At 41.2% G+C, this 25,403-nt stretch overlaps 1 protein-coding gene across 3 annotated transcripts in view; it reads left to right on the top strand.

Annotated features, from left to right (window-relative positions):
- Nucleotides 1–16,949, top strand: part of kif16bb (kinesin family member 16Bb) — a 29,175-nt gene extending 12,226 nt beyond the window's left edge. For 2 of the 3 annotated variants that reach the window (XM_085182703.1, XM_085182702.1), the window contains 7 exons: nt 829–948; nt 1,067–1,112; nt 1,191–1,328; nt 2,639–2,718; nt 8,199–8,287; nt 13,595–13,688; nt 14,285–16,949. In XM_085182703.1, the coding sequence (XP_085038829.1) occupies nt 829–948; nt 1,067–1,112; nt 1,191–1,328; nt 2,639–2,718; nt 8,199–8,287; nt 13,595–13,688; nt 14,285–16,498 (2,781 nt within the window). In that variant the 3' untranslated portion in view covers nt 16,499–16,949. The remainder of the gene's footprint in view (nt 1–828; nt 949–1,066; nt 1,113–1,190; nt 1,329–2,638; nt 2,719–8,198; nt 8,288–13,594; nt 13,689–14,284) is intronic. The other variant, XM_085182704.1, reaches the window with a different exon arrangement.
- Nucleotides 16,950–25,403: the final 8,454 nt, after the last annotated feature.

Raw genomic sequence — 25,403 nt, 5'->3', positions numbered from 1 at the left:
TTTTAAGTGTAGCTTTCCTGAGCTTTAGAAATGGCTTTTGAGGATTAAATCGATATTTCTACCTATCGGATTTCCATAGAGAACACTATCAAATTATTATTTAGTAGAGGTATCCTTAACAGATTTTACAGTAAAGTAAATTCTTATTTTTTTGAATCCTGATTTAACTACAGTGCAGTAATGATCCATAAGTTAAGTGTGGTAATTTCTTTAATGCTGTTCACTAATTGATTTGTGATTTTATTTTTAATTTTATTTTTAATTTTTTTTTTTTTTTTTACATTTGTGCTGACTCATGCAATGTTTTATAGTGAAAAAAAAATCTAAAATAAGCACAGGCATTCACTTTAGTGTGACCTTCCATACAATACTGCTTTAGGCAACACTGTAAATTGAAATGAAAGCAGTGGAAGTTTGCCATCTTCAAGTAATGGCAACATACTTTACAAGCTCTATAGTATTTTGATTGTCCTGTACCACTAAAGGCAACAGCACATGTTATAACGTGTGTGTGTTGAGGGGTGAGCAGTATTGCGTCTGTCGCACTCGCTGATCACGATGTACAGTTTGACTCTCGCCATGATAATCTAAATGATTTATAGTGTCTCTCTTGCCGGTAGCCAATCTGCTGTTTCATGGTGACACATGGTTCGAATGCTGCAATTCTGCTTGGCCTTCAGGCAAGGAAGAGCAGTCATAAAGAATTCAGCTTTCTGCTGGTTGCCATTAAATGTCTGTCAGCGTTTTTATTTTATATTGTATGCCACTCCAGCTACAGGCTATTAAATAAGCTTTTTGTCTTGTGGTATGTTCCCGTGTGCTCTGTAGGAGGAGACGGTGACTCTGAGGAAGGAGGGGAGTGGAGTGGTGTTGGATTGCTGTTTGCCTCACCTTATCGGTGTTGGTGAAGATCTGCAAAGCACTGGAATCGCCCTCTATTACTTGACAGTGAATAGTTTGTTTGAGCTTCATATTTATGCACTACTCCTGATTTAATCGGAAAGTGTCTCAATTATTTTGTCACACAACAACTTTCTGTGTATTTTTATGATCTTCTAATCTATAGGAAGGCAGAACCATAATTGGCAAAGCATCATGCACCCAAGATATTGGTGAGTTGGGGTTTTAATGACATGATTCTTCAGGTTGCCAGCTGCTTTCTTATACTGACTTTCACAATTGTACTGTAGTGCTCCATGGGCCTGGGCTCCTCAGTGTGCATTGTGTGCTTGAGAACATTGCTGGGACTGTAACCCTGTTCCCTCAGGATGGTGCACTGTGCTTAGTCAATGGCTCTGTGGTCACCGATCCTTGCCAGCTGACTCAGGGTAAGCAGTTCTGTAATATTTAATTTACTCTTGACATTCTTTAATGAACACTGGTGCTGGAAATCTATAAGAAAAAAGATTTCTCTCTCACTCATACATAATCGTTTGGCTTGTGGGAGCCAATACAACTTTCATCCATTTTGAATGCAGTTATATATGATCGCTGCATCACATCTTCAAATGAAATCTCCCCGGTTCTCCTACTGCTGTGCACTCGGGGCATGAGCGGATTCTGAACACAGCTCTCCATAGGGCAGATGCCATTTCTTTTACTAAACATTTTGAAGGGCGAGAGGCCCCGGACAAAGCTCCCGACAAAGCCCCAGGCCCTCCATTTAATTGGCAGATGGAGTTGATAGGGCCGACAGGTTTGAAGTGGGCCAGAACATTAACCTTTCAAAGGACAGAGGCAAGCCAGGCTGGAACTCTGGCCCCCCTGAGCCGGCACTTCTTGCCAGGGCTGGGAGCTTTCACTGTTTCCTGCTTCCACATCCCCGTTGCTTGGCTTTTGAGAGATAAAACTTTAAACAGAGCCAGGCAGCACAGGGCCTGGCTATGCTAGTCTCTTTTATAAGCATTTCAATTTATCCAATATCCCCTTCAGAAATGGCTGCATCTGAACCTATTTTCTTGAACAAATGATAGTAATTTTCAGCCCAACAGCAGCTGGATTCCATCACAGGCTGCTCTCTCAGGTACTTTGTCACTCGTCAGAAGTCATTAGTAGTAGCAAGATTAGTATTCGCTCTGCTGAGAGAGGAGAAGGAAAAGCAGGAGAGACCTTGTGAAAATCTGTGGATATGGCCACATGAACGTGTGTCTGATATATATAAACCCCAATATCACTTCAATTCTATAGCTTTACAAGACTTCTCAAGTTTCCTTGGACCATTTTCTCTGGTAAATTATCCCCCTGGTCTTGTCCACTGCCAATCATGTTGGGGATTGTGTTCCTGATGGCAATTCATTAACTCACCAGACGAAACTGTGTGGGGGATTTTTGTGCTTTCTGTCGAGTTTCTCCAGTGTTCAGTGTAGATATGGGTCACTGCTATCCCACAACGAAGGGAAGATTCTCATGGCAACAGAAAAATTATGCATTATGCTGACTGTGCCACACCTCCAAAGGTTTCCTGGCAGATTTGTCACCGGCATCTGTCATTGACTGTACCAGTTGTTTTCCCTATGAATCGCATCATTATTTTTATTTATTTCTTTTGGGCATCAAATGGTAATGAAGTTCATAATGACTAGTTAATTGGTATTTTCCCATTTTCTTTTCATGTATTATCTCTTTGGGCTCCTTTTAGGTGCCATCTTACAGTTGGGAAAAGGAGCCCCACTCTGGTTTAACCAACCGGCTGCTTCCCAACTTAGACTGAAATACCAGGTATGGTGAAATACTAAAAACCACCGCATGCAGAAAAGATCCCAAGTCTTCTACTACTAGACTTTTTCTAAAGTGTAGTGTCTCTGGGGGGGGGAAGTGCCTCAGCTGCATTTTCTGCTGGTAATGTTGTAAAAGCAAGTGAACATCATGCTCTTTGTTGCCATAACTACCTGCTATAATGCCTGCTACCTTTGACAAATATTACTCATATTGATATCATGTTCAAAATCTACATGAGAAAGTTCCACCACACCACCAGTGGGATCCATATGCCTTTGTTTTGATCAGAATATTAACTATGAGCTTTTCAGTTGGAGCAGGTTTTTGCTTGTTTATATAAAACTCTCTTTTTTGTTGTTGTTGGTTTTGAATAATTGGCTCATATCATGGACAATATGTTCCCAACTTTAGAACTTTCTCACGCTAGAAAAGCCTCCTGCTGTTCCTGAAAGGAGGCCAGGTGCAGTGCCTTTCAAAGCTGGCTGCTATTTGTCCTTTTTGCAACAGCTTCCTCTTGGCTTTTAGTATTTTTAAAGAAGCATTGTGTGAAAGTACAAACTCCCTCACACTCTTGGATGCTGCAGGCACTGTTTTCTCTGCAGTAATATATCAATGTAAAGCATTCCTGAGAAAATCTATTGAAGGCATATTTTTAGTTGGTGATAAAATAAATGCAAGAAGACTTGGATACATTTCATCCAGTATTAAAGTAGAAAAAGTTGACGCTATTAATCAATTAAAAAGTTAACGAGAAGGATGTACTCGACAGCTGAAAGTCTGCCACAGCATTTGTTACTGTTCAAATTTATTACGGTTAATTCAACTGTAACTTAAAACTGAAACTGGGTGTGAAAAACATCTCAGTTAATGAAATAAAACCTAAACATTTTTAACAATATGGCTTTAAGTCTCATTTATCCAAATTTTGTAAATGCAACATGCAGAATATGCATGGACTCTGTTGCAAGTGCTCAGTTCTTATCCTCACTGTTCTGAACATTTTTAAACTGCATATAGCTGCAGTCAGCAAATACTGATGCTAAACTAGTTTAAACTGAATGAAAATAAATACCAGTAAATTAAAAACAACTCTAACCATCAACACTGTGGCAACAAATAAATTGTCTTTTAAAATGACAGAGCAATCTCTCATTTACTTTTTGTTTTCCATATATATTTAGAGCTTTGCTGTGAAATGATCAGTGTATAATTAGCATTGAGTCCTTTTGACATTTTTGTCTTTTACATGTTAGCCGGCGTTGGGATTTATTTTGCGCTGATCAACAGAAAAAACATCTGAAAATGAATCACTATGCTTGAGTTATTTCACTCAAATGGCCATTTGTAGCTAGAAGTTGAATGTGGAGTGAGTCCTGGTGTGTTACAGATTCTTGTGGGCTTAAAATTCTGTTAGGATGCTGCTGAGTAGGTTTCCAAGGTTCATCTATTCAAGATATGACAAAACGTCTTTGTCACAGATTTACTGAAACCACCTCAAAAAGGAAAAGTAAGGTTAGTTATTTAAAAATGAGAGTACAGTGGTTTACCTTCTATATGTAAAATAAAGACTCCATTCTCTGTGAGCCTCTATATGAGAAACACTAGGGGAGCATGTTAACAAAAGGAGCTCTGAAACCATTAGATGATGCTGATAGACTGTCTATATATAATGTTGCTTGGCTGCTCACTACTCAAAGCTTAAAGTGAAATCATGATGTCATGACACTGAGTGGACCCTGCAGTGGACATTTTCAGACCTCGTCTCCAAGAAGATCATAATGTTGCACTTGGCTACACACAAGTGTTGAAAATGTAACTAAGTCAAAGGAGCTTACAAAGAAAAGCGTCTTAACTTCCTTAAGTTACTTGAAGACGTTTCACCTCTCATCCGAGAGGCTTCTTCAGTTCTAAGGTCAAATGGTGGAGAGTCCCAGATATAAACCTAGTGGGAGTGTCCCCCCACAGAGGGACAAAAGGACCCCCTGATGATCCTCTAATCGCCTGAGCCAAGGTGTGGAACTGGATGTGGGTCCCAATCAGCCAGAGTTTCGGGTGAGTTCACTGTGAAACCTGGCCCCACCTTATCATGCGAATTCCTGAGGTCAGATGGCCCAGGGTGTGAGTGGGCGTTAAGGCGTCTGGGAAGGGATCTCAAAACTGGATTATAGATGGCAGAGAGTTGGTGTCGTAAACCACCGCCTCTGTTCAAAGATGGTCGCTCACAGTGGACATAGATGGCTTCTTTCACTCCTCTTTCAAACCATCTGTCCTCTCTGTCCAAAATGTGAACATTGGCATCCTCGAAAGAGTGACCTTTGTCCTTAAGATGCAGATGGACAGCTGAATCTTGTCCTGTGGAGGTGGCTCTTCTGTGTTGTGCCATGCGCTTGTGAAGTGGCTGTTTGGTCTCTCCAATGTAGAGGTCTGGGCATTCCTCGCTGCACTGTACAGCATACACCACATTGTTAAGTCTCTGTTTTGGCATTTTGTCTTTCGGGTGAACCAGTTTTTGTCTGAGTGTGTTGCTGGGTCTGAAGTACACCGGGATGTCATGCTTGGAGAAAACCCTCCTGAGTTTCTCTGATACACCGGCTACATAGGGGATGACAATGTTGTTGCGTCTGTCCTTCTTATCCTCCCTCGCTGGTGTCTGATCTTCTTTTCTGTGCCTCTTTGCTGACTTTACGAATGCCCATTTAGGATAGCCGCACGTTTTGAGTGCTTCCTTTACATGTGTGTGTTCCTTCTTTTTCCCTTCAGGCTTAGAGGGAACACGTTCTGCCCGGTGGTGTAGGGTCCTAATTACTCCAAGTTTGTGTTCCAGAGGGTGATGGGAGTCAAACAGGAGGTACTGGTCCGTGTGTGTGGGCTTCCGGTAAACTTCGATGTTGAGGTTGCCATTCTCTTCAATGTGCACAGCGCAGTCCAGGAAAGGCAAACAGTCGTCCTTTGTGTCTTCCCTGGTGAACTTGATGTTTTTATCCACAGCGTTGATGTGCGCAGTGAAGGATTCCACTTCTTGTGTCTTGATTTTGACCCAGGTGTCGTCTACATATCTGTACCAGTGGCTGGGTACTCTTCCTTTGAAAGAGCCAAGAGCCTTCCTTTCCACTTCCTCCATGTAAAGGTTGGCTACAATAGGTGACACGGGGGAGCCCATGGCACAGCCATGTTTTTGTCTGTAATAGCCTTCGTTGTATTTGAAATATGTAGTGGTGAGGCAGAGGTCTAACAGTGTGCAAATCTGATCGGGTGTGAAGTTGGTCCTGTCCTCCAAGGAGTTGTCTTCTTGTAGTCGTTTTCTGACAGTCTCCACTGCCTCCGTGGTGGGTATGCAAGTGAAGAGAGAGACTACATCAAAGGACACTATGGTTTCATCTGGATCCAGGGTAAGTTTCTGGACCTTGTCAGTGAAGTCGGTGGAGTTCTTGATGTGGTGTGGGGTGTTCCCCACACCACAACATTACACCACAACGTTACCTCAACATCGAAGTTTACCGGAAGCCCACACACACGGACCAGTACCTCCTGTTTGACTCCCATCACCCTCTGGAACACAAACTTGGAGTAATTAGGACCCTACACCACCGGGCAGAACATGTTCCCTCTAAGCCTGAAGGGAAAAAGAAGGAACACACACATGTAAAGGAAGCACTCAAAACGTGCGGCTATCCTAAATGGGCATTCGTAAAGTCAGCAAAGAGGCACAGAAAAGAAGATCAGACACCAGCGAGGGAGGATAAGAAGGACAGACGCAACAACATTGTCATCCCCTATGTAGCCGGTGTATCAGAGAAACTCAGGAGGGTTTTCTCCAAGCATGACATCCCGGTGTACTTCAGACCCAGCAACACACTCAGACAAAAACTGGTTCACCCGAAAGACAAAACGCCAAAACACAGACTTAACAATGTGGTGTATGCCGTACAGTGCAGCGAGGAATGCCCAGACCTCTACATTGGAGAGACCAAACAGCCACTTCACAAGCGCATGGCACAACACAGAAGAGCCACCTCCACAGGACAAGATTCAGCTGTCCATCTGCATCTTAAGGATAAAGGACACTCTTTCGAGGATGCCAATGTTCACATTTTGGACAGAGAGGACAGATGGTTTGAAAGAGGAGTGAAAGAAGCCATCTATGTCCACTGTGAGCGACCATCTTTGAACAGAGGCGGTGGTTTACGACACCAACTCTCTGCCATCTATAATCCAGTTTTGAGAGCCCTTCCCAGACGCCTTAACGCCCACTCACACCCTGGGCCATCTGACCTCAGGAATTCGCATGATAAGGTGGGGCCAGGTTTCACAGTGAACTCACCCGAAACTCTGGCTGATTGGGACCCACACCCAGTTCCACACCTTGGCTCAGGCGATTAGAGGATCATCAGGGGGTCCTTTTGTCCCTCTGTGGGGGGAAACTCCCACCAGGTTTATATCTGGGACTCTCCACCATTTGACCTTAGAACTGAAGAAGCCTCTCGGATGAGAGGTGAAACGTCTTCAAGTAACTTAAAGAAGTCCAGACGCTTTTCTTTGCAAGCTCCTTTGACTACGATGACCTGGATGACTGAGAACCTTCACAGAGAAAATGTAACTAAAGCATACACATATTTCACCAACTTCTCTCTCAACGTTTGTGTTTAAATGTCACATTTTTGGTTTTGGACAGTTAAAGAAATGTCAGATGCAGCCGCTCTTAATGTAGTGGAAAGGTGGAAGAGGGCTGAGTTTCTCAGGCTGTCCATGGAGCACTTAAAGCACCATACACTGAGCCTTTTTAATATTGAAAACTATATTTGTAGCTTGGTGTTTTCAGCCAAATAAACTGGGGTGTGAATAATTTTATAAGCGTAATTGATTATCAACCCTGGTGTTTTGAGCTTGTAATGAAATGGGTAGTACAATGTTAATGTTGCTAAAATGATCACAGTAAGAAATTGGAACTTTTATTAAAGTATCAGTGCTCAGTAAAGTAAAGTTACGAGATGAAAAAAAACAACGTTGTCAGTGAATGGACTGTCAAGCCTGCAACTTTGAGCACCCTGTGCTTTATAGCATTTCATGTTGTAAAATTGATTCACACACCATTTTAGACACAGTTGTACTTCTGGCTTTTGACAGCTCTCTGCTCTTTGCATTATTGAAAGCGGCACGCTATTACAGCCAAGTAAAGCACCGGCATTCAGGCCCCGCTGTGGTTCCAAGGAGACTCTTTAACATTCATTTTTAACATCGATTCTAAATGAGATGGTCTCAAGAGTTTCACTTTCACTTAGTCTGAAAATGTGCTAGCACATCTAGACTGTAGCCTGTATCTGTTGTGTAAAAATATATATATTTTTAAAGTGTTCTGTCTGAATATTAATACAGTTTTACTAAATATGGAAATTGTGTTGAATGTAACATGTAACATAGGCAGCTTTCACTTGTTTCTTATACCGAGGCAGATTTCAGTGCTGTCATTCTGTTGTCTGCAGAGTGGATTGCCATCTGTGTTCAGCCCATCTGTGACTGACTCATCCAACTCTACTGAGAATTTGTCCAAGGCGATGGTGCAAAATCGATGGTAAGACATATGCAGACATGTGTAATGGCTCTCTGCACTTTGTGAGCCCAGCATAACTGCATTCATTCCACCTCAATCTCCGCAACGTGCCTGCTTATTGAGCAGCGTTCATTGGGCACACAGACCAAATCAAAGCCATAAATCATGGCACCATTTCTGTGAGGAGAGGTGGGAACATACAAAAAGCCATTCTGTAGTGCTTATTGCTGAGCCCATGGAAATCAGAGCAGGCAGCTCTCCTACAACCAAGGGCATGTCCGAGAATGGCACCTTGTTCACTAGGTAGTGACCTGCCCAGTGTCCCATTTTCAAAATTACTGCAACACACTTCAAGTTCAGCTCCCCTGAAAATTCCCACAATGCAGTAAAAAAAAAAAAAAAAAAAGAGCGGGTGGGTACATATAATGTTCATTAGTAGTTGTGCAATTTCTCTTGTTTTACTCCATCTGCAGCAGATTCTTCTCTTTTTAGGCCTTTTCCCCCCCCCACTTTCCTCTCTGTATCATCAGTAATGAATGATCCAAGTGGTGTTTGATTTATTTATTTTTAAAGTACAGTTCACTTGCTTCAAACCGTTCTGTCTTCTATCATATTTTTGGCATTTATTGGTATTTGATTTGTGAATTTGGTAGAGTAAAGACTGTTTTAATGAGCAGCAGTGATGCAAAATAGCAGCCTCATTTCTAATTTTGAATAGCTAACCAGGTTTGAGGTTTGACTATATGCCATCAAAAAAAAAAAAAAGAAGGTACTTGCACTGCAGCTCTTTCCCTCTCTTTAAACAATAGTGTACCATGATGATTATCGGCGTTTGGTAAGGTGAAATCTTCATGCCCTGCCACTGCCTTGAAATTGTGAGTGTTCATTGATACCAGTGTCTCAGTGTTCAGTGAATTAATGTCAAAAATCTTATTCACCACCTACTAACAGTCTGAGCATTTTGAGAGACATCCCTGGTCTCATGATCTGCTAACCCTGATGTTTTACAGCATGTGGAGCTGTCTGACACATAATTTCCTTCACACCGCAGTATCCCCATCCTACTCATGTGATTAATACTGCTTTCAGTCTGACACCTGCTTCCCGATCCACTGGTCTGGTGATGTTTGATTTAGATATGAAAGGGTGAATACACATTTATATGGGTTACTACACGGCTTATGTTGGCGGAATAGTGTCTTCATTATCCTACATCAGAAACTTGGTCTGTTGCTAAAGGGAGAAAGGAAGTCAGTCGTGGTGGAGATAGATTGTCAGTGTTCACAGCAGATCAGAGAGAGACTGTCGACAGAAGGAAAAACTCACGCAATGCATATGAGGCACATTGCAAAATACACTTTGGTTATTGGGTTCTGCTCTGGGTGTCAATTAACACGCATCATAAAATATTAAATGATGTATTCATTGTATTTAACATTGCCTCCTCTCACCTGGCAAAGTGCCCATATGCACTGTTTGAGCATAATGGTTAAGATAATGGTTCAGTGAAGGACTTTTTCGCTTTGTATTCAGATATGTGTTCAATCTTTTTTCTACTTCTTATTTGCATAGCAGAAACTCCCTCGCAGCAAGGACAGAATGGATCTCACTTTACTGAGTCATTTTGGAAATGATCCTGAACAATAAATAAGAGCAAATCATTTAAATTCAAATGCTGGCTTTGGAGATCTGTTGGGGTCTGGGAATGACAAAAGCCATCAGTGAAAGGACTTGCAGCTACTAGGGGAGGTGCTCTGTTGCACAAAAAGCAACCTGCCTGTTCGGCTGCTTCAGTGGGATTGCACACTTTTGAGAGCGCTAATAATTTGGGCAGGAAGAGGCTTAATGCATCACCACAAATAGTTTTGTTTTCATCCCCTTGCTTTGCCTCCAAGAATAAGGTAAAATCACCTCTCCAGATGTTGTGACAAATCTGCATAATAACATTTCAAACTCATTCCTTTCACTGATATCGAATTCCTAATTGAATATGATACAAAATTAGATGACTTTGTAGCCAGTTAAGATGTTTGAAGACTAAAATTACTCCTGGGTTTTTAAAATAAACAGCAAAAATGTAAAATCTCTCTTCACTAGCCTTTTCAGGGATTTGGAATAAATATTACAGGACTATGAAATGTGCATTTGGAAGGCATGTACACTCTTTCCGATTTCAGACTTGTCTTTAAAAAAGGTCTAATTTAATTTTCCCTGTTAATCAATCTACACACGATTCTGCACAATGTCAAAGCAAGAACTGTTCATGTGTTTTTATAATTTAAGAAATACTGAAAATATTTAATTTACAGGGTAATTCAGATCCTTTGGGCTTTGATTCATCCTCCTACCAGCAGTCCTTGAGATGCTTTTACAAGTCCATTTGTGCCTGATTGTATTCATCGGACATGAAAGGTTTTTATGAAAGATCTCACATTTGATGGTTTAGGTCTTAAGTTTTAGGGCAAACTTGGGACACAAGGTCAAAGTATACACCTAAACCTTGTGAAAAGGCACAGAACAGGCTATAACAAGCTGTAGTCTTTATTATTCTCCAGTGGAAGAAGTTTAAAACCACTAGTTTGTCTACACCAACTTGGCCAACCAGACAAGTGGGGTAATGTGGGACCAATGTGCTTGGTTAGACAAGCAGCCAGGAAGACGGTGGTCACAGTGAATGTTTCAGAGTTTGTGTGGAGACAACCGTCATTGCATCACTTCACCAATCAGTCCTTTATGGTAGAGATGGAGAACTTGGTCCTAACTGAAAGGAACGTAACAGCCTGTTGTGAGGTAAAATACAGCCGAATGCCACGAGAACCAAAGTCCTTACTCACCATCTATTATGGGGCCAACTGTTTATAATCTAACAAAACGGCAAAATGCAGCTGAGAAAAACCAAGTGTCAGTGGAGTCTAGTAGCCCGCACAACAAAGGAAGGATATAATACGGTAGTCACACAAAGATGGTTATAAGTGGTAGGTCTGTACAGCTGTAGAATATTAAGGCACTTTATGATTATGTGTGCACTTTAACATTGTGGTCAGCTAAGACTGGGAAAGTGCGATATAAATGCTGACTATAATAGACTTATTAGGACATCATTAAGACCTGAGGTGAAGGGGGTAATTATGGTTGCTTATTCTGTTAAATGACTGGGTGTAAAACCATTTTAGCCTTATTCTTTCATCTGCAGTTGTGGCAGTATTAAGTATCAAGAGCAATTAAAGAAAGAAAAACAAAAATAGAATTTATAACGGTAAGCAGGCTAAGCTGTTTCACAAGGTATGGTGATGTTATGAGTTTGGTCCGTAGATTGTGATATCGTTCTTGTTTGTCTCTTCTCAAAAGCAATTTGCACTGAAGCAGATAAGGCCTGCAGCATAAGTTACCCTGCTGTACCCCTGTTAGCACAATGGTAACTTAGTGTACCGAAAACCTGTGGTTGTGATTTTTCTTCTTCCCCCCCCCCCCTCTTGCTAAACCCCAAATCCTTTGTAGTACAGGCTTCTGAACTGGTGATTCTCATCCAGTCACGCTGAACTTGAAAGACTCGGGAGAGAAGAATGAGTCTTTCAAACTAAAGGTGTGTCAATATGCATAACACTCAAAGCCCTTTGCGTGTGGATTATTGAAGAAAAATGGACTGTATCCATTTGAAGATGAGGCCAAATGTAGAAAAATTGAAAGCGTCTGAGAACTTTCCAAATGCACTGTAAATGTCATGACTTGAGCTTTCAATATGTAGACATAAGATGGATATTCCTAGGAGAGGCAGGAAAAGGGCCATGTTGCCTGTAGAGGCCGGGTCATATGCTTTCATATTGTGTATAAATCTATGCCCATAAGACTCACTTCTTCCCTTGTAAAAGGGGCCCCACTGTGTTTGATTCATACTTTATTAAATGGACTGTGTAGCAGAGCCACAATTTTGAAGTCCAAGTTGAAATGCAGCCATTTCAAACCCAGAAAGTCTGGACTGTGAGCGTGTCCAGTGATGGAACCAGCCAACTGGTGTTTGACCCGAAACAACATTTAATGGCCCCCCTATGCTCTGAAAGTCCCTTATCTGACAACCCTCTCAGTATCCTCCATCTCTGGTCAGAAAGCCAAGTGCCAGCGTTTTTCTCTCTTCCATTTTTGACCACTGACAAGCTGCTATTACGAGCTTACATCACCTGAAATGGTATAATTTCACTGGTTAAAGTTCTTCACTTTGGGAGCTCCTGTGTAACTTAACACTTGTCTAGCTCTGAATGTCCGTTTTTTTTTTTTTTTTTTGTTCTTTTGTTGACTTAATGTGAACAATGAACATCTTAGTTTTAAAAAATGGCCGCACAATGTATTTTTACGTAGATTATACTATGAGATCTGTGTGCACGTCAACTGACCTAGGACTTCGTATATGACAATTGATAAAATCTGTGATGGTGTCTGTATAACTACATGGGTGGAAACAGAGTTTAGCCTGTGGGTTGGATAGCAGCAGGTCCAGGAAAACAGTGGGGAACGCAATCAACACAAGGATTAGGAGGCCATGGAAGAACAGAGGGAAGCAACAGGGAGGCAAACTGTACTTTGTGGTGGTGTTAATGAATCAGTTTCTGTGTACCGATTTTATGAAGCCATGTCACAGAACTCTGAGCCTCTGCATGTGAGCTACAATTTGTGAACAGCAGGAAACACTGATTGTGAAAATGTGGTCAGCTTGGGAATCCCAGTACCTGTTTTTTTTCTTTTTTCGTTCCTTTGGTGAGCAAACATCGCAGAGTACAGGACATCCTCTCTACTGATCCTCAGGATCTGCAAAAATCCTTTAATCATCAGCAGGACCTGCACTGTGTCCCTCTTGTTGATGCTGTCAATGCTTTACTGCTCCCGCTTGCACCCTTTATCAACCTGCTGCTTATATACAAATCTCAGCCAAAGCCAGTGTTTACTGTCAGAAGTCTTTCTCAGCTGTATATTTAGTTTCTGCTCCTCCCTCTGGAGTGCTGAGTATTGTATGTAAATCCTCAAATCAACATGCACAGATTCTATTTAATTTCACAGCTAGTCGAGTGGCTCTAATCTCATCCAGCCATTTGGGCTGTTTGCTTTTCAAATCTAATGGATGGGTTTTGTGAGGATGGGGTCGGGAGGGTATTGCAGCCTTGTCTTTTCTATGCAAGCTGATGTCTCCAGTGTGACACTACAGCAAATAATTAAATTGCTTCTTGAAAACAAAGCCCCTAGCAACACATATGCGTATAACTGCAGCTGTATTGTGCTCCCACATCCTCCCATTGACACACAGTTTTTGAATATTGTTTATGTTTGCTGTCTCTTCAGCCAACACATCCATCCGGCTAAAAATGCGGAAGTAATGTCCAAAGCCTCAAGCGTCTGTCTTGCCCCTACCCCAGCAAAAACGTTCGTGACTACAGTATGTATGCATATTTTTATATTTATTTTTTTTGTGCAGTTGCCAAAAAAAAAAAAAATCAAACTTAAGATAATGGAGGGATTTAGTCATAAAGCCGCTGCTGATTTCTGCATGGAATTAGATATGACTGTTTTGTTGTTTGTTTAAGGAAATATATTAAAGCTAAAACACAGTGTGCCAATAGTGAGACTTGGATTTGCAGTTTTTGTTTAATGCAGTGCTACATTGTCGCTGTACAACTGAAGTTCTAGTCCCTTTTTAGTGTCAGAGCAAATGTCAATATCCACCCCCTCTCCAGCCAGGCTTAATATAGATTTTTATGAGCCATGAAATACTTTCTCTTGCTTTTTTTATTATGCACATATTTAATGCCTATTAAACTTTGCTTTAGAGGTTTCAAAGAAAATGACACTCATTTCATGAAAGCATTTTGCAATGAGAGCACACTTGTTCTATATTTGCTTCTTAATGCGGTGTTCAGTTTGTTTTCCTATGCATGTCTCGATTCAGATATAAATGAATACACATGTTTTAAGGAGAGCTTATTGAAAGTCATTTTTAAAAATGTCCTTTTATTTTCCACATACTCAAACTAGGACACTGAGCTACCTAGAAGACGTTTCATCACACACGGTAGTTTTGAATCAGATGGAGAGAACCTGCAGAATGGAGTAAGCGCCAGGGATGCCCAGGAGCAGGAGAGGGACTTGTGTCATAAATCAGGGCCTGGGCTCAGGTCTGAGAGGAAAGCTCAAAGTGGGACTGGAGTTGCAAGCTGTAAGGGAGAAGAGGGCTGGTCAGGGGATGCTAACCTCCAGCAGACAAGTGTCCTGGGCCTGGGTGATGGATGTGGCACAAAGCCAGAGGGGAATGCTAATGAGATCCAAGATGATGGCACTGACTGCTACAAGGGGAGACCTCGCTCTGGTGGGAGCTCATTAAGCGGCATGTCCCACCTGCAGAGCAGCAGAGGAACCAGCTCCATGTCTATCCTCCCACAGAGCAACACTCATTCTCAGCTTGACACAAAGCCTCTTGACAGTCACACAGGCTTTTGTCCACCCAAAGAAACCACCATCACGAAGGAGTGTAGCTGTGGAGAGATGGATGAATCTGAAAATTTAGAGAAGATCCCTGGAGTGTGTGCGACAAAGGCTGCAGCTGCAGTTCAGAATTTGAAGCTGAGCTCTTTGTTCAGCAGAGTTTCTTGGATTGTCCAGGATGCAGGACGTCTGCTTTGGAGCTCTTCCACTGTATTGCAGCAAGTCACAGAATTCAGATTTCAACCTGTTGGGGCTCGCTGGTCAAACAATTTTATCTCTCTGGTAAGAGAAAGCAGTGTTCTGTCTATTTTAAGGGACAGCCGTGTCTTCTCCACATTTAGAAGCAGCTTTATTTTCTCTCTGTTAAAGGACAGTCACATTTTTTCCATGGTGAAAGAGCTGCCTCTCATACAGCACGTCCAGATGGATATAATTCAACTCCTTCAGTCTGAGGAGGCTGCTCAGATGATTCAAGGCTGCATTAATCCTGAAAACGCACAACTCCCTGTCCCGACCCCAACACAAACCCTGAGTAAGGCTGATGAATTGCCAAATGACGTACAGCTTGTCTCTGGGGATATCTTGAAGAAGAATGAAAGTATGTGGGATACGGAGTCAACACGGAACATGGTTGATGGTAATGTGAAACAAGGAGATGAACTTATTACAAAGCGGTTGCAACTGAAGCGCAGCAGTGTGAAAGAGGTTACCTGTGAACTTAAAAACTCAAAAACGGTTCAAGTTTTCATTCAAACGTTGATAAAATTTCCTGATTCCCTTGCAAACCTGCAAAATCTGCCACCCCAAAGCATGATGGACCATCTACAGTCTGTCATCTCCACTTCAGGCCTCCCAACTCAGAAGATTCTTACTCTCTACTGGCTGAACGTAGCTAAATGCAACCAACCAAAGCCGCAGTCTGCCCTCTTGATCCTGATGGAATCTGCGCTTTACACACTAACCTCTGAATCTGGTCTCTTAGTTTGGTTCCATCACCTCCCTTTGTGTCAGTTGAAGGACATTCAGATAGGACTAGCAGGCCAAAGTCTGCGTTTGATAAGTGCTACAGAAGAAAGCGTCCTTGCTGTCTATACCTACAGCCAAAACCATACTCAGTTGCTGTGTAGGGCCATACTTAATATCATCTGCCCTGGGGACTGCAGGGTACCTCAGCACCCACTGCTGCATGGAAACTTAGCAGAGATGTCTTTAGGCTGGCGGGTCAGTGTACCTGAGCTGCTGCTGGATGCTGGTTTAAGGGTTTGCTGTCAATTTCAGAAGAGTCTTGCCGATCTGATATACCTTCTTCATTGTAACATGAATCACGAAACCACTCTGGTAGAGGTGCAGCTGAAACTTTACACAAGTGTAGCAGTGCATATCAGTTCTAGTACCCACAGTAAGCACGTGGCTCAGTTTTTACTTACAGATACACACCTCGGTCTGGTACGAGAGGATGCTGTCTGTCACTCACTTTCACACTCTGTCACCACAGCTCCCTGCCGTCCCCACTTCCACGGCTTAACTCTTCGGTGGTGCTCGGATGTTCGCTGCATACTGGTGCACGACGAAAACGAGAACCGGCCTGTCAGGCTGGATGTAATCTTTGCAAAAGCACAGGGCAGGGGTCACCCTGAAAGCGTGACTAAGGCAGCTACCCCGAGTGCACATGCTTTAAATTCATCTCCGCATGCAGAAGTGTGGAAATTAACTTTCAGTTGCTCCGCTGAGGCCGCCCGCCTGATTAATCACTTGTCAAATGTCTGATCAAGGACTGAACGGCCAGTAATGAACAGCCCAGCTTGAAAACTCACTCACAGGGAGCAAAAGTGCATCCCAAGCAGACAGTGCAAAGAATCTTTTTTTTTTTTTTTTTTTTTTCGCTATGAAATTACAATGAAAATGTGAAGTTTGCTTTTTTAAAGTTTGTGATATTAATGTTGTGTGACTTTGGCACTTGGGAGATTTTATCTTTAAAACGCTTGAATTTCTTTGTTCTTGCATTGATGTCTTTAAAAAAATAGTTTGAAGGTCTAGCACTGAAGATCAAAGAAGTGTGCTTAGCAGTTTCATTTGTTTTAATAGACATTTAATGTTTTCGAAGCCTTTTAAATGTCTCGTGTGACCACATTCTTAAGATGACTTGCATTGTTTGTGTATTTATTATTCATTTTCAAAATTCTAATATTTTATATTTTTCAATAAATCCCTGGATATGTTAAAGTAAACTCAATGCTTCCAGAGGGTGGTTTTTTTTTTTGTTTTTTTTTTAACCACTTAAAATGCAGATGAGCTCTGATGGTTGAGACTTGAAATGTAGACAGCAAAAATAGCTTGATGCATTTTATTGCTTTCTGTAATGTCTCTCATTTTGTCTTCCTATTATCTCTTTTTGGCTCTCTTTGTGTCTCCACTCCTTTTCACTTTCGGCCCAGTCTCTTTACTTAGCATAAACCTGTGCCCCCACTGGATGTAGGAGTCTCAACTACAACTGAGCAATCGGTTTCTGAGGTCAAGTTGTAGTTGTACTACCTGTACAATTGGTCAATGGTTTTACTTCTGCCAGTCAACACTGCACTTGATGACAAGCCTTGTAGAAGAACTAAAATTACAGATGGTTTCTCATGCTGTGTCTCCAGGAAAAAACTCGAGTTTAAATCACATTTCAAGGGTTAAAGCCAAAGATTGTGCTCCTTTTCTTGACTGAGTGACCCCATCCAAGAAGGAAAATTGCAGGGGCAATATAGTGCAATCAATCCCCTTGTCTGCTCCAGCATGAATGATGGAGATTTGGGCTCGACTCAAACTCCTCACACCTTGTAGCAAAGCGGATTGGGCCAGAATGAAAGCTCGGGGGATGTAAAAGATTTTCTCCCTTTTTGCTTGACAGTTAATTAGCATTCAAACGATCTAGTGTATATCAAACTTTCTTGCGAATAAAACACAAAAGGCAGACGGATCATAATGTCATGTATTGAAAATGTGGCTTGTGTTTCTTACATGCCACACAAAGATTAGTGTTGAGGATTTTCATTTACACATTTTCACATTAGATCAAGGCTAATTTATTGCAAATATCGTCACAGGTTATGGCTCGTTTATATTAAACTGCAAATTGAGACTTTCCTCTTTCAGATTAGTTAATAAATTCTGCCAAAATCTGATAATGGCTTTAAAATAAATTCTCCATCCAGTATCACATAACACTTATTATTAAAATTTGGGGAACTGTACTGATTATTGTGCTTTTCCATGTTTAATGTAGGCTGGTTTCCTCCTTGCAGCATTTGGCTGACATCTGAATAACCTTGCATCTGTATTGTGCATGATGCCTCTTTTGATTTTCATGTAATTCTTCAGGATTGACAGTTGAGAGGCAAGTTGCATCTGGATACTTTTTTTTTTTTTTTTTTTTTTAAAGAAATCACATATTTTTCTGTTAATCGTGAAACACGGCTAATCTACTATCTCTGCGTGTTTGTATATCAATGGACAGGAGCGCTTGTTGTGCACAGCCTGGTTAAAGGAAGCACTCACTATGACAGCTGATACTTTCCCACTGACAGGCTTTGAATGTCTAGTGATTATAGTGTGATGTCCTACTGGGTTCTCCGGCCTTAAAATGCACCACGTTTGACGGCACATAACAGTAATTTGTTTACCTCCTCCTTTAGAATCATGAGAACGTGACCTAGGCAGTTTGGACACTGCTTAGCTATAACGGGCTAAATCTTTAAGGCTGTTTTGATCTTTCCAGCCCCACAGTAGCCCCATTAGTTCGACTGAGTTGTTTTGTTTTTCACAGATTTTGGAGACTAGTTTTTACCCTACTACATGGTGATAAATCGGTCCTGAGGATGTTTATATAATGTTTTATAATTAAATTTGTTTCTCACTGACAAACTACCCCCATCTCCTTTAGTTTCTGTTGCCTGGAGAGTCTGTTTCCCACTTACAAATTAGGATACTCTTGAATAAGAAAACATCTTGTTAAGCCAATAACCAATCTGTTGGAGAAGCTGGTTTGCAGATTTAACCTGGTATTAACACCGTGCCTTTGGAAAACAGGCCAACAGATCAGCATCGAATACTGATAAAGTTGGTGGTGAGGTTTTTTTTGTTTTGTTTTGTTTTGTTGCAAACCAACCTGTAAAACCTTGAAATAAATAAAGTGCTAATTATTAATTTTCAAAGGTAATTTACAATAACCTTAAACACAGAGGATCAAAATTGTATTCATGTCTGCCCATTGATGAAGACATGCATAAAATTAGGCGAGTACAGGATTTGATTTGCCTTTCCTTAGCTCTAGTGGGAGTGCTACTGCAAGCATGCGGTGCTTGAAGGCCAGACATTTCTTTACCCGTGTACTCTGGTGATTTTTAAAGCTGCTTGTTTGGCTACTTAAGCATTTTCTTAAACTAAGAAGAAAAAACATTCATGTTTCACTATCACATTTCTAACTTTAACTATACACCTCTGGGACTTTCTTACTGGGCACTGACTGACTTAAATTGGTTGTGGCTACTCTGAACTGCTCAAGCTAGCTGCTAGCTACCTCAGTGCAAAAGTTGTAATGACACAATGATGTTTGTAATGTCAGGGCTGGTTGTCTTTTGGTTGTTAATACGCCTTCATGCTATCATGCTGATGATTTAATGATGGGTTACATACCTTATGAGGTATATATCTTATACCTTAGGAGTATTTAAATTTGTGCTGCACATGCCCACTATTAAATGGCTAAATAATAAATGTCTGACTCTGATCATCTGATCGTCTTCCAAAAAGTTATGTTTTCACTTTAAGTCTTTGACTGTTCTGGATTCAAGCTTTTTATTATGCTGGGTTTTATATCAAAGGGAAGGTGAAGCAGGTGTGGGCGGATTTTGAGATCACATGTATCCATTAAATGGGTACAAGTTACAAAATGCGATTCATGGAACCTGCTTAAGTAAAGTTTCTTATCCTTAGCTTAAGTTCCCTTAAAAGAAAAATCTTGAGACTTTAGTTCAGTGAAAATCTATAAACTTGTTTAACTTTTTTTTTTCTTCAATAAAAGAGGCTTCATTTATAATGTGCATTAACATATTTACCCAATCATTCATCTGCACCTCAGTGCACACCATTTTTTTTCATGTTATTTATCCTTGGAGGACTTCTCATTGATCTGATACTTTGAAAAAGTAGCTTAAACACTGAACTTTTTATAATTAACTCAGTGTGGGCATGTGAAGCAGTGGGGAACCTGGATATGTTTAGTATATTTAAAAACAAAAAGTCCCTTCAGTGCTATTTTTGAAGGGTTCAATCCAGCTGAGTGATGGTCTGTGTCCAGTATGTGCATCCATGCTTGTTTAAATTCATGCCACTCAATAGGAGGGCGATGTACTTAACTCTGTCACCATCCTGCCATCTAATGAAGTCTAGTGTTTGCCTGTAATGGCAGGTTTTATCCAGGCTTTTGATGGAACACGTTGGGAGGGGGGTGAATCTCAAAGGAAACGGACACAATGGTGACCTGAATGTCACTGGCAACTTTCGACTGCGCTCATTTGTGCCTGTGTGTCCGCGGGCCATAGAAAACTCTCTGCCCTCTAGAAGAATGAGTTTGTCACACAGTGTCATTTTTAAATTGGGCTCCATTTCTCCCTGCCCACCCCTGCTCGGTTTTGGACCTCACATGAGCTTCATTAGCATTTGCAGGAACTGCGAGACATTTACCACCATGGATTGTGACAGATTTCACAAGCTCAATTTTACTGTTGCCCCGGGGGGAGGGAAGAGACAGTGCTCGCCATCTGTTGATTGTGACTGTACCCGGCACTTCCATAAGAGGCTTCCTTACTGCCATGGCTAATAGTCCAGTGACAGTTCTGGTCTATACACAAGAAGTGGAAAAACACTTAAGGTTTGATTTAACCAGACCTCCAGGCAAAAGCATGAATTTTTAGGGTTTTTTTTTTTTTTTTAAAATCAGCTTTTCATTGAGCTTATAAAACATGCATTCTTAATTTATTAGATGTCAAAGTTAATTTTAAAGTTTGCAATGAAATGTGACATTTAAATTTGACTTGTAAAAGCTAGCATTTCAGTCACTGCTCACTCTGATAATATTTAAGGCTAGAAAACTGGTAGTGGAGCGAAAACGTTTAATTTAGTCTTGATTTCTGTATCATGGCAGTACAGTTGAACTTTATGGTGTGTAGTTAAACTGTTGGCCACATGAATAACCAAGCTTGGCCCCTGCTGAACAAAATGACTGGCACAGGTAACAGGAGAGAGACTTTAGAGCGTATCAATGCTTGCGATGGCATAACAAAACAAACACCGTAGATGTTAATATACGAGCTCAAGAAGAACCGATTAAACACTTATTGCCAAAATATTCCTCAAGTGACTATTTAAGATGTTCATCTGTGTTTTTAATTGCTCCAGGGACCATTTTTGTTATACGGTAACCTCATTTAGTTTTCAATATACAAAAAGATTACTCACTGCTAATTAGCTTCAACTTAACGATTTGCTTGTATGGCCACCTTTTGTGCAACTCTTTTTTTTTTTTTTTCCCCACTAAATGTGCCGTGTACAAGCTAACATTAAAACGGCGGCACAGATCATATTTTTCTGCTGCTGGCAGTGAAGTCTTTTGAGACCTGGAAAATTTCTGATCATGTTCTAATAAAAGGAGATGGAGGTGCTGTGCAGCGGGTCACAGAGAAGAGGAGCTGCTCTGAGTGGCTGCACTTTTAGAGGAGTTTCTGAAGACTCTCATAAAAGTTGGAAAAAGAGAGATTTTCAGATATTCATGAATAATGCTTAACTGAAGAGTTTTGCACATATAAGACAAAATAAATGAATATAAGCCAAGGAAAAAGACAGTGTTTTAGAGGGTAAATTATATGGGATTGCAATGATCACAGACATTTGAAGTGTTAATGTGTCTCTTTTGTTAGGATTTTCCAGTTGTGTTTGGTGCATGGAAAATGATATTTCACTCGTGTGCCCTTCAATAAAGCTCGACCGCATCCCAGCGGTCTCCAGTCAAAAAGTCAGCTCATTGTAAATAAGCTGAGGGATTAGTGAATGATGAGAAGACTGGCTGATGGTCACATGGTGCAGCTGTCTGCTTGTGTGTGTCATGTCAGCATATTTCATTTGGAAAGATGACACTTCTATTTCGACTTCTAGATTCATTACCGGGCAAACGTCAGTGTCGTTGCCATTGTAATGGTGATTCAATCTGGGCTGAAGTCAGTGGAGCACTGGTGGGTTAGCATAATGTCCATACGAAGAGGCAGGCCTGTCCTTTTAACTGGGCTTTTGTTTCAGTGTTGCGCAGCATCTGAAGTAGCACGAAGTTGAAACAGGCCTGTTTGTGTGTCCAGGCAATTCTGCGGTGGCTTCATGTAAACCACCCAAGAATAAAGAATGCACTTTTTTGCTCTTCGGGTTTGTTATGGATTTTTCTATTAGTGAAGTCTGAAATGCTATGCTCAGTGGAGCCTTTCTGGAGCATGGTGACCTGACCTTGAGGTCTCTGCTCAGGAGTCTCATTTGTGTCTGTGGAGATGGGACAGGATCTTGCTATTCGTTTCAGAATAAATGAAGGCGAAAGATTTGTGTTTATCCTGCTGGAAATAGAGTAGACTAGTGTAAAACTATAAATGCTGTACTGCCCTTTAGGAACACAGTCTTCAGTACTGCATGATCGTAGTTCTGGTCAATAACTGTATTCACTTTCTTTCTCCCAGGTACAAAGATGCAATAAAGCTTACTGCCTTGGTGACTGACGAGTGCAAACCTGGCCTCGCAAAGATCTTAACATCAGCTGGTTCAGCTACAAATGTGAATTAAGGAAGACACTGAACGATGTGATAAATACTGTCATCACGCGTACGCCAGTGGCGAGGACTGTTGTTCAATGACGTGATTTTGAATCAGGCGTATAGCTCAGTTTCATGGTCCAACAATATACATGAATAAAGTATAGCAGGTATAAATACAGGTCATCAAATAATGAGCCACCAAGCAGCCAACTGCAACAACACTGATAAATCTGTGTCATGGCTCCTACGGGGCGGTAATTGAAACAAATAATAAAGCCACATATTAACAAAAGAGATGAGTGATCTACTTAATTATTTCCAAAAGAAATTGAGTTAATTTATTACCAATGCAAGAGATGCTGATAGTAGTGCTTTATAATTTAGCTTGACAAAATTATGATTGCTTTTTTTTTTTTTAAACCGTAGCTGTCCTCCGCTGCTGAGCAGGTGAATTAGATTTTTTTTAAAAATGTAATTACACACTGAAGGGGAAAAAAACATTCATAATGGTATTGATCAAAAACCTTATCAAAGCTCTGCTGTTGTCATTTACACACTGCGAGTTGGAAGAGAAAAAAAATCATTGAGGCTGTAAGTAAAGGATTATCACCTTGCAGTGCAACAAATTAGCACTATCTGAAACAATCGTTCGCACTAAGTGAGGCTGGCACTAGCAGATGAAGTGGCATGGTGGTGATGACTGCTATCACCAAAGCTTTCTGCTGTGGGGCCCCGACAAACACGATATTTACGACAAGCCCTCTGACAAACAGGACAAGGCTGTTTTCCAAACCTGCTGCATTTTACTTTTATGGGAAGCGGGGTGAGAGTGGTGACAGAAGGAGTGGGTCTAGACTGCTGATGCTGGCGATGTGAGCTCCTTCTCCACACCTACTATTTCCAGTCTTCCAGCTTCCAGCGTGGTGCTATTAATCATACTCCAGAAGTTAAGTGTTACTGCAGGCATTGCTGTGTTATAAATTGCATGGGAAATGCATAATTAGTTTGCAACAAATCTATTTTACAGTCCTACTGTATTCAGTTGGGGATGCATTTTGTTGCAAATGTTTTTCTGCAGGGATAATGATTGCTACTGGATAGCAGAAGTATTGCTGGCTCACCTGATGCAAATGAGATCAAAGAAAAAGGGAGCAAAATAACATGCTTGACCATTCAGCATATCTTGGATGTCCTTCGTGTTTTCAAATAATTTCACTGTGCCAAACAGGAAGTGTGTTTACACCCAGTAAATCCCACTTGGCAGGATGCTAAAGGGATGTATGTTCCTGTTCTCTACAGTGTCATAAAGCCAAACAAAACTGACTCTTAGCCAACAAAAGCAATTTTCTGCAGGTCACACGCGCACAGTTTCTTGATAACCTTCTCATTCCTCCTTTAACTTGGCAAGCTATGTCCACCTCCAAGTCCTCACTAGGTTCATTAAGGTCTGTGTTCCATGTTTCATTTGACGTGTGCTTGTCTTAAAGCCAAAAGAAGGAAAGCCAACACATTCACTTGTTATTCTCCGTGTCCTTAACCCATGCAGTTACTATTTCTGTGTAATTGGTGCTGGTGTTGCTTGTGCCTCAGTTTATTTATTTATTTTTTTGATACGGCGCTGCTGTCTCAGTGGAAGGAACAGGGTGCAAAGTGTCCCTCAATACAGGAGGCAAATTACTCCTCCGAACACCCGTGTACACCGCAGAGCTGCAGTAAAGGCAAAACAATTTGTCCAACATGAATAGGCTCCCCGGAGACTGTCTTAAGTGTTAAATGACCTGGGTGAACCCAATACTAATCCACGACTGGGAGTTATTCAGGCTTGGATGGCTAACACTTATACCCTCCGTGCAGCCGTTTGAAGACTGTTTATGCAAATTCAAGGTGATCTGATTTTTTTTCATGGCTTAGTTTACTGTCTCTCTCAGCCCCCTGGAGACTCCTGCAGTCACTTCTTCTTATTCCTCTAGCTCCTTGCCTAACCACTCGCTTCAGTAGGAGTGGGTACGAATAAAATGCAATAAAGGTGCTTCACATATAATTAAGCTTCTTGAGTCATAGTTGAAAACTTTGAGATTTATTGGATTCTTAAAACACTCGACTCCAGTGTCAAAGGGCTGCAGGATGTTGATAGAACGCCAAACATGTCTGCCTACTTTTGTTATGCATATTCTCTGAATGTGTGTTTTTTGTATCCACACAGAAAGTGCTGACACGTTTGTGAACAGAGAAATCAATCTGCAGACTTGAGGCTATAAGAAAATATCAAGAATGCGTTTTTGTTTTTTTGTTTTTTCCCCCCTTTTTTGGGTCCCCATTAAAGCTGAGCATGTAGTGCACTGTGTGCCAAGTATCCTTATTAATACAGTAGGGGGCACCAGTGAGCCACGCAGGTCTTTAGACTTGACTTGCTGCCTTTCTCTTCTCCCTCTCCCTTCTCATAAACATGATTGTGGTCTGCCCTCCAGACATCTGCTTGGTTGTAAAAGGAACAAATAAATAAAAACAAAGGCCTATGAATGACGCTCCAAGAATTTATGTTCCATGCAAACATATATTCAGTTTCAATATTTTAATCCTTATTGGAACATTTATTGTTTGTGTCAGCGTTTGTGTTTAAGTGCATCTGCGTTGTGTTATGTCTTTGTAAAATGAAAGGAGGACGTAGCCTGCGAGGAAGAGGACTCAGGAGAGGAAGAGTGGAGCGAAGCTAGGAGAGAAGGTATAGCATGACAGCCAGTCACTGTACAATACAGAGAACAGATCATTAATTAATGCTGCTGAGAGTGTGAAGTGAATCGATTCGCCCCCCTCCCCTCAGCAGGACATGCACTAGTACCTTC

Source organism: Neolamprologus multifasciatus, chromosome 13, assembly GCF_963576455.1.
Source record: "Neolamprologus multifasciatus chromosome 13, fNeoMul1.2, whole genome shotgun sequence".
NCBI classification, from domain to species: Eukaryota; Metazoa; Chordata; class Actinopteri; order Cichliformes; family Cichlidae; genus Neolamprologus; species Neolamprologus multifasciatus.
This window is presented reverse-complemented; position numbering and strand designations above follow the sequence as displayed.